At 47.2% G+C, this 9839-nt stretch overlaps 1 protein-coding gene across 1 annotated transcript; it reads left to right on the top strand.

Moving 5' to 3' along the window:
* Nucleotides 1-669: 669 nt before the first annotated feature.
* On the top strand, nt 670-4531 carry LOC142830682 (uncharacterized). The gene is made up of 2 exons (XM_075937134.1): nt 670-789; nt 2251-4531. Exon 2 carries the CDS (start codon nt 2592-2594, stop codon nt 3246-3248), a length of 657 nt encoding a protein of 218 aa, XP_075793249.1. The 5' UTR covers nt 670-789; nt 2251-2591; the 3' UTR covers nt 3249-4531.
* Nucleotides 4532-9839: the final 5308 nt, after the last annotated feature.

Raw genomic sequence — 9839 nt, 5'->3', positions numbered from 1 at the left:
GATTATATAAATTTTAATGATAGGACCACTATGTTGGGGCATATGGAAACAATTTACTTACCTAAAAGTTGTTGAGCAAACCAAGCAAACAAAAAGGACAAGGAAAAGAAGTTAAGGAAAACAAACAAACAAACAGGTTTTCCTTTTATCAGGAGAGCCGGCATTGTCCTTTTCAGGGCAGCCATTTTGAACTCTGTTTAAATTTAACATCCCTAACTCCCTCTCTCTCTCTGTAGTTCTGAGGCCCTGCACCTTCCAGGGGGCCAAAAACCGGCCTGTGACCACATATTAAAATTCCTGAAGTGACCCCCCACACAGTGAAAATTATTGTCCGCCCTTGAGTTAGGTGATTGGGCTTTCCTGGCCGTACAATCTGCCAAGTACATGTGGCACTGAGCAGCCTCTGATGATTCCATGTGAGCCTGCTTGATTCCTAGAACTAACATTGAGTGAGTAGGGGTAATGCAGGGGGGAGAAGCTCAAAGATGCAGAGGGGCTGGCCAGGGGCAGGACAGGGTGTGGCAGTGACATCACAAGGCCCTTTTCGTCATCTCCGCTCATTGGTTAAAGGACATTGACAGGTGGTGAACTCACAGAGAGTCCATGACAATGGCCAGGTATGACAGGATGCGGGGCTGGGGCAATTTCAGACTCCCGTAGCTTTGTGGCCAGGAGTCATCTCAAGGTCTGCTCTTCTTACCTTGAGCGCTCCATGATCACGAAGAGGAATCTTCCTGGAATTTTCTACAAATCCAATTCTGAGAAAAGAGACACATCTCTGCGGAGAAGGTAAGAGCCTGTGATAGATTTGGTGCTGATGCTGCCTGACCTATCGGGAACCCTTCTTTTCCCTCCTAGGCTTTTTGTTCCTTACCACTGGGAAGAGTGGAATTTGGGTCTTTTGTTTCCCTTTTCCCATAGCTTCCTGCCCTGCCAGAGTCTCACTGTTGAGTGGATGAGATAGTGATAGGGAGAAGACTCAGGACTTTGTACTTAGCTTCTATGAAAGTATTTTTAGGGACAAGCTGTGGTTGAAACATTTTTTCCAACTTCAGCTATTAAGCCATAACAAGACTATGAGGATCCTGAAGCCAGAGTAGACAGCCTAGGTCCTAGTTTTTAGGTGGCTGAAAGTTCTTTGTTTCCCTCTCTCCACCAGCAGTAGCTCTGTCTCCTCCAGATTTAGCTTAAAGAAGCATGTCCTCATGTGCATATTGAGTCAGATCTTTGGGAGATGGTTGCATGTTCTATTAAATAAACACCATGGTGGTTACATTTTTACACTGTCGTGTGCTCACCCTTTGGAAACAGGCTTGCATAATATTTCTGTGGAGGATTGGCCTGTGTTCAACCACTTGCTGCTGTGGATAGTCGTGTTATAACAATAATGCAGCTAGTTTTGTGGCCTACTTGAATAACTCTTTTTCTAAGTATTTTTCTTTCTGTCCTGTGGGAGATCTTATCTATGCTCACTGTGTACCCTTAGCACTGGCAATATCATGTTTAACATAACTGTAGTCACAGTGTCTCAGGGTTGGAAATTGTTTTATGTAGATTTCTAAACTTGCCCCGTGGTCAAGCAGCGTAAGAAAAAGGACTCACTGGTTTCTCTTCTTAGCCATCCATTCAGTTGGCTGGATTTGAATATTGGAATTATTGTGGGAAAGCTAGCTTAATGAATAAGATTTTGCTGTGAAAGTAGTGATGTGAGTTATTCCTTCTTTGGGTAAAGAATCTACTTCTCCAAAATCTCATTTCGATTGTTGCATTGAGCCTGTTTGATATTGCAGTTACGCAGCACGTGGCAGCTCCCTCTAACAAGTTTAATTGGTAGAGGCTAGGATTGAGGAACAAAAGAAAGCAGATCTTGACAGACTCTTTAAAAGAGGCTGTTGGCTCTGGGTGGAAGGAGGTGGGAATGAGGCCACATGGACTAATCACCATCAAAAGATGTCGAGTGGCAATGACTGTTTTAAAATGTAAAAAGCAGTTCCCCTGTGCACCAAGGAGTGCAGTAGAAGAGCAGTAGTATGTGCCCTGAGGGGCTGAAAATACTGGTCGGTGCCAGAGTATTAGCAGCTAAACTACAAGTCCCTCTAATATTTCAGAGCTGTAAATGCCCCAGCCTTGCTCAAACTTCCTGTAGAGTTTGTTCTTGTAAATGTTTCCGGGATTATCTTTTGACATCTCTTGCTCTGTCTGACTTGTCTCCCCTTGGAGTACTGTTTTAACCCATCCCTTCTTTTTCAGTGGTGTTCAAACTCCGGAACAGGGGACGTCGCAGCAGCCCTCTCGGGTGTCGTCGTCACAGTTCTTCCGGGTGACAGTGCTGCTGCCCTCAGGTGGTGAGACTGAAGCTTGCCCGGAGAAGAGTGCCGCAGCCCTCCCAGGTGTTGGCATCCCTGCCTTCCCAAAGGACCTCCTGGGTGAGCGCTTCCACGGCTCCGCCGCCCGCTCCTCCTCCCCCCACACCCACTGCTCCGGCTCAGCCCTGCTACCGTCACCTGTCTACCTTATTGAGCCAGGGCCTCCGCCGGTTGCAGCTGGCTTCTGAGTCAGCGGGCGGAACACAGGGGTCACGCGGCACCACCATGCCCCTACCACCCATCCAGCCTCCCGCTGCTGCGGCCTCTGGCTCTGCCACCACCCGTGTGCAGCCTAAGAGTCAGGTGGCTCCGAAGAATCGAGCACCGCCACCCAGGGAGAGGAATCCGCGGGGGGTGCCCCAGGCAGGGACCGGCCCCTTGCCCAACCCCCGCCTCTGCGCCTCCCTGCAGCAGCAGCAGCAGCAACAACAACTGTTACAGCCGCAGCCACCGCAGCAGCCACAGAGGTCAAGCCCGACCCGTACCCGCGGGCACTCCATCAAGAACCCAGGTGCAGCGGCGAGGAGGGAGCCGAAGGCAACAGTCCCAGCGAAGCAGTACAACATCATCCTCACGGCCGACGCGACCAGACTGCTGATGCGACGGCATCTGGAGAAACAGTGGGGGTTCAAGAATCCCATCGGCGACACTGGGCTACTGCCAGGTTCCCACAGCACGGCCGGCCTAAACCTGACCTCGATCATTAAGATCTCCCTGCTGAACGAGAAGAATCGCTACGATGACGAGGAGTACGAGGAGGATCCGGCGCCGGGAGTCGTGGACCAGGAGCTGGTGCGTAGGTGCATGGAGTGGCTACGTGGGGTGGAGGAAGCGAAGAGAGAGAGCAAGCTGGAAACTCTGCCCCACCTGTATGACCCCTGAGACAGCTCCTCGTGGCAATAGCAGAGGAAGGGTCCACTGATTTTGTGTATTTGCACATAAAGAAACGTTTTTTATTTATCTGAATAAATAATTAAAGCCTTTTGTGTTGCAACAGCAGATCCTTGGGAATTGTGAACCGGACTGTTCATCTGTTGCAGGCATCTGATTTTATTCAGTTCTGGGTTTGAAAGAGAAACAGTGATTACAGAAAGATAAGGGTGGGCCAATTAAGAGCCGGAGAATGCACAGGTTATGTTGGATAACCTCAATTTCCTTCCTAGACTAAAATGTCTGGGAGATAGATAGCTCTTACCCGGACATACAGTTTGGGCAAGGGGTGGGTGGGAGAGGAAGGCATTGTGCATCATCAGTATGTAAATGGTGTAACACAGGGCTACTCAACATGCCATCCGTGGGCCGACCCGTTTATTTGTGGCCTGTGGTGCAGTTTGGGTTTATGTGGGGCTCAACATGCAACCCACAAGTGGGAGCCTAAACAAAAAAGTAGTCAATATAATGGTCTTCTCTTGGTATGCGTTTTAGTAGTTAAATTCCTGGGACTGTCATTGCTCATTAAAAGTGCATATGGGTGGAAATAGAGTAAATATTACATTTTATAAATATCAGCAGAACTGACTTAAATAGGGCCTGCATGTTGTGTAGTCTTGCCTTAATCTTTTTGTTCCTGCCTGTCAGTTTGAGAGACGCTATTTGCATATGTATATGCAACCACACTTAATTTGGGGCCCTAGGCATGTGCTGTGAGTATCACTGTGGCCTCCAGGGCTTCCAAATTTGAGTAGCTCCCATCTAACTCTATCACTGCATGTCTAAATTAAACACTTTCCAATATGTTAAAAGGGATCTGTCCTGGTAAAAAAATCCGACAGTTTAAAGTTGCTACCCACTAATCATACTGTAGTTTTAGTGAGAACCTTTTCTCTGTGTGCCATGTTGTTCAAAAACCTAAAGTCACAGCAGAACAGTATTTAATTTAAAAAATGCTTAAATTTGACACTTTACGCTTAGGTCTGAACAAAGACATTAATTATCTTACCCATTACAAAGATACCTTCCCCAATTATCACCTCTAATATGATTAGCTCATGGACATTTACCTCCCCCACTCATCCCGCTTCTGTTCTGAAATTTGATTTGTCCTTTTCGTATGTGTTCATTTTTTTATAGTATCCTTTGATATATATGATCATGCCTATTTTCTTCCACTATTTGTTCTGAGGAAGTGGGTCTGGCCCATGAAAGCTCGTCACCTAATAAACCATCTTGTTAGTCTTTAAAGTGCTACATAGTCCTGTTTTTTGTTTCAGTAAAATAGAGTGGGTGAAATCCTGGCAGTGCTGGCATTAGGCATAAGCAATCCACGCAGATTGAGCAGCTCAAGGGGGCTCCCTATTTGCTTTCTTAGTGTTGGAGGTGTTGGGGAAATCTCGCTCCCCTGGGGTACAGAGCCCCCAGAAGGGTCCGAGGCTGGAGGTCAAAGCAGTGAGGCAGGAGAGAAATGTAGATGGAAAACCTTATTATGCATGCAGGCTGACAGCTACCAGAGTGAGAGCAGCAGCAGCAGCCCTGAGAGACAGGTTCAGGGATCCTTTAGACAGTATGTTCAGACAGTTTAGTTGTTGACTGTTTTCTTTAACATTGCAAAGTCTCAGCAGAAGTACTCTGAGAGGTTTCTGTTCACACCAGAAGTGCTAGAAGTAAGTTTGCAGTACAAAGGCAAATGAGAACCTGAGTGAGGAGTCTACAAGGCAAACTGTGACAAAGATAAGGGTTTACATGACAATTTGTAACAGACTAGGAGTCTTCATGAAGTTGAGATCGGAGGCATTGTAAGGGTCTTGATTAGAGTTAAGATGATTTCTCTCTGTTACAGGGAGAGAGGCCTGGAAAACTTTTAACCCTTACAGCAGTTATCTTTGAGAGAGTTTTGATTTCCTGCACAGTCCCCACTTAGACACAATTGGAGTTATTTGATTTTTCTCCCACAATTCCCCCCTTTAATACTCCTATTGGAGTATTACTCAAAGTTTATTCTGGACATTCTTAGGTATTCTTCTTTTGCTAGGATGAATTCTCATCTTAGAGGGAGGTTTTCTTTATCAACTGGGTAAATGACCCACTGCCCATTTCCTGGATTTAACCATACTCTACGATAGCAGGTATTTTCTGGGATCCACCCCAGATCTTTACCAGTGCCAATTCTGCTTTCAAAACACAACGGAAACATGGTCCCTGGTGGATGTAATGTTTGAGTTAGGGGAATCCCTGAGGCAATCAGATTTTTATGCCAAATCTGCCTGTTCCCCCCCTGACTATGTACTCCTGGTACAACGTTATCATTCTGGACATCTACCCACTCCCGCTCTCCTGTAGAATACTGACTACCAGTAAATCTGAATTTTAGGGGTCTGGTCCACAGGGAGGCAGGAGTTGGGATAAACTGTAATGGTAAAAGGCCTTTAGTGCCTGTGATAAGCTGTTCATATATCCAACAGTCACTTGCATTGGTGAGGGACACAGCCTTCTGCAGGGCTTCCCGATAAGGGTGGGGAAAGTTATATACTAAGGCTACTCTGACTACTCAAAGAGGGAAAACAATCCTCATCCTATTATAGTATTTTAAATCTCTAAAGTAGAAAGGATAATAATAATATAGTAATTAGCTAGCACCTAGCAAAGCAGTCTCTTTAACTAAGCTTAATCAGTTAGTATTGTTTGGCTTGCCTCTGCAGGCACTCTTCGAGATTTCATAGTCTCTCAGTTCACTCAATACTGGAAAGGATTCCCCTTTGTGAGAGTTACAGGGCGCCAGACTCACCTGTAGGTCTTTGCTGGCACAGTCCTACCTCTCAGGCTGTACCTTAAAGCTCCTGGTGGAGGCCGGTTTGGTAACAGTCTGGTTTGAGAGTCTGCCGCCTCGGTCCGCTGAACTTCATCCTCAGGTGATTCCTCCGGGGAGGGTCCTGGGTGACGGGGTCAGTCAGCTCTGTTGGAGCTGCAGTTCAGCGTACGTGACTTGCGTGGATCCACGAGGGGCGCTCCTTCACCTTTACGGCTGTGTGGGTGACGAGCAGCCATTGGAACTGTCCTTCCCACCGGGCTGCCAGGCAGTTCTTTCTGCGATGTTCCTTCACAAACACGTAGTCGCCTGTTGGATGTTGTGGCACAGTACATCAGTAGGTACTGGGAGGGCTTCCTTCACCTGCAGGTGCAAGCTTTCCTAACCGTCACTTTATGTCTAGGTTTCTTCTTTCTGTGTGGCCACTAGCCTGTGGGTCTCCTCCTGCAACGTTAAACTGCTTACAAATCACACATGAATTAGATACCCTTGCAGCTTCTAGGTGCACGCCTGGGGCATACCATTGTTTTAGGATCTGTGAGGCCACCCCCCTTTTGCTCATGTGTGTCATCCGATGAGACACCTGAGCAAGCTGCCGTGTGAGAGATCTTGGGGCGACCGGGCGGCCATCAGGTGCAACCATTATCCCAGCTGGGGATAAGGAGCAGCCTGCTCTCTCCCAAAGGGTTTTCTCCACAGGTTGAGCAGCTTGCTGTAGTTCTATCAGGTTCTGCAAAGAAACAGGGAGAGAAAGAGAGACCAGAATCTGAAAGGGAACCAGAGATCCGTGTGCTGCTGCATGTCTGGCCACTGCATCAGCACTCCCATTACCCAGAGAAACAGGATCAGTGGCACCTGTGTGGGCCGGGCAATGGGTAATAGAGAGGGATGTGGGTAGCTAAATGGCATCAAGGAGTTGGGAGATAAGGGGACCATGAGAGATAGAGGAGCCAGAAGAGGTAAGGAAACCTCGTTGTTTCCAAATTTGTCCTGTGGCATGACAGACAGAGAAAGCACACTTTGGCTGTCTCTAAACTACATGCCTCTGTCAGCAGAGGCATGTAGATTAGACAGATAGGCAAAGGCAAATGAAGCCGCGATTTAAATGATCGCGGCTTCATTTACATTTACATGGCTGCCGCGCTGAGCCGACAAACAGCTGATCAGCTGTTTGTTGGCTCACGCACTAGTCTGTACATTCCCCCTGTCGACATCAAAGCCCTTTGTCGGCAGCACCGTTATTCCTCGTGGGATGAGGTTTACCGGGGCTGCCGACAAAGGGCTTTGATGTCGACAGGGGGAACGTCCAGACTAGCGCGCGAGCCGACAAACAGCTGATCAGCTGTTTGTTGGCTCACGCGCTAGTCTGTACATTCCCCCTGTCGACATCAAAGCCCTTTGTCGGCAGCCCCGTTATTCCTCGTGGGATGAGGTTTACCGGGGCTGCCGACAAAGGGCTTTGATGTCGACAGGGGGAGTGTCCAGACTAGCGCGCGAGCCGACAAACAGCTGATCAGCTGTTTGTCGGCTCAGCGCGGCAGCCATGTAAATGTAAATGAAGCCGCGATCATTTAAATCGCGGCTTCATTTGCCTTTTCTGAACAAACAAATCTACATGCCTCTGCCGACAGAGGCATGTAGTTTAGACGTACCCTTTGAGTCAGTATAAATGGCAGCAGACTGTCCGGAAACTAAAAGGCAAGCACAAATTAAAGTGATGAGCTCAGCAGCCTGAGCTGATTTGATTCTTGGAAGAGAAAAGGCCTCTAAAATATCATTACCTGAGACCACTGCATATCCAGCCTCTAGCTTACCAACTGAATTTCTTTTACATGAGCCATCAGTATACAATACAAGATCTGCATTTTCCAGCGGCTGATCAGACAAATCTTGGCGAGGCTTCACACAGTGCTCAAGCAATTCTTCACGGGTATGGGTATGTGGTTCACCGTCAGAGGGTAAAGGAAAAAGAGTAGCTGGGTTAAGTACATTACATCTTTGAATTACCACATTTGGGGAAGAGGGGATAACATTCTCATACCAGGTTTGTCTCTGAAGAGACAGGTGCTGGGTGCGGTGTCGCTGTAAGAGAGCAGAGACAGCATGAGGGACCTGTAAGATAATGCTGTGGCCCAATGTGACAGGTTGGGCTTTTTCAAGTAATTCAGCAGTAGCTGCAACTGCCATCAGGCAAGGTGGGAACCCACGGGCTACTGAGTCCAGTGTTGCAGAAAAATAAGCTACTGGATGAGGTGTGGGTCCAAGGGGTTGACAGAACTCCAGCTGCAATTCCATCCTGCTCATGACAAAACAGAGTAAAGGGCTTGCTATAATTAGGTAAGCCCAGAGTGGGGGTCTGTGAGAGAAGAGTTTTAAGGGAAAGGAAAGCAGATTCACATTCTGGGGACCAGGTCACTGGGTCAGGAGCTGAGTCTATGAATAGAATAGTAAGGGGTCTGGTGAGTCCAGAAAAGTTAGGAATCCATTGTCCACAATATCCTGCATCACCCAAGAAATTTGTGTACCTGACATTTGGCTAAAGGGCAATGAATGGAAAGAACTTGTGAGATTTGCTCAGGTGTTAACTGGCAGCCATCTCCTGAAAGTAAATGTCCCAAGTACTGAACTCTTTGTTTTACAAATTGCAATTTGGCTTTGGAAGCCTTGGGAGCCTTTTCAGCATGACACTTTAACACATACAAGGTATCAGTTTTACACCCTTTCTCAGTTTTGCTAGCAATTAACACATTATCAACATACTGAACCAACACAGAGCTGCAGGGAAGAGGGATAGAATTAAGGTCAGCTTTTTTAAAAACTGAGAAAACAGAGTGGGGCTTTCACAATAACTTTGGGGAAAACATGTCCAGGTTAATTGACAACCCTGAAATGAAAAGGCAAAGAGAAATTGGGAATTCTTATGTACTGGAATAGAAAAGAAGGCAGAACATAAATCTATTACAGAAAACCATTTAGAAGTGTGTGGAATAGAGGAAAGAATAGTAGCAGAGTTAGGTATTACTGGAAATCTAGGGATTGCAAACTTCTTAATGGCTCTTAGGTCTTGTATAAATCTATAGATTTGCTGTCAAATTTTTCCTCCTTTTTCACTAGTAGTATAGGTGAAGTTGTATAAACAAGTATCCCTTGTTCAAGGAGGGAAGAGATTACAGGCTTAATGCCCTCTTGTGCCTCCCTAGACAATAGATACAGGGGTACCCTTGAGAAAGGCTTGTTGTGTCTGTATGTTATTTGCACTGGTGTGGCAGAGGCTAGCAACCCCACTTCATTCACATGGGCTGCCCACAATGTCTCTGGGACATCTGAGAGGTCCAGGAGGGGTGTATGTCCTGAGGTCTCATCAGATTCCTCTGGGTATGTCTACACTACAGCGCTAGTTCGAACTAACTTAGTTCGAATTAGTTAATTCGAACTAAGCTAATTCGAACTAACGCGTCTAGAACTAAAAACTAGTTCGAATTAGCGTTTTGCTAATTCGAGCTAGCAAGTCCACATTGAGTGGACTCCGAACAGGGCTTAAGGATGGCCGGAAGCAGTGCCGGCAGGGCATAAGAGGAGGACTTAGAGCATGGAGATGCTGTCTCAGGCTAGCCGAGGGCTGCGCATAAAGGGTCCCGACCCCCACCCCGGACGGACAGTTCTCAGGGGTGCCCCGCTTGCAAAGAAGTTCTGGCTTGGAGTGCCCGGTGTACCCACACTGGGCACATCAC

Source organism: Pelodiscus sinensis, chromosome 9 (assembly GCF_049634645.1).
Source record: "Pelodiscus sinensis isolate JC-2024 chromosome 9, ASM4963464v1, whole genome shotgun sequence".
NCBI lineage: Eukaryota > Metazoa > Chordata > Testudines > Trionychidae > Pelodiscus > Pelodiscus sinensis.
This window is presented reverse-complemented; position numbering and strand designations above follow the sequence as displayed.

Excerpts from the sequence above, each read along its gene's own strand:
- LOC142830682 (XM_075937134.1), top strand. The coding sequence starts at position 2,592 with ATGCCCCTACCACCCATCCAGCCTCCCGCTGCTGCGGCCTCTGGCTCT.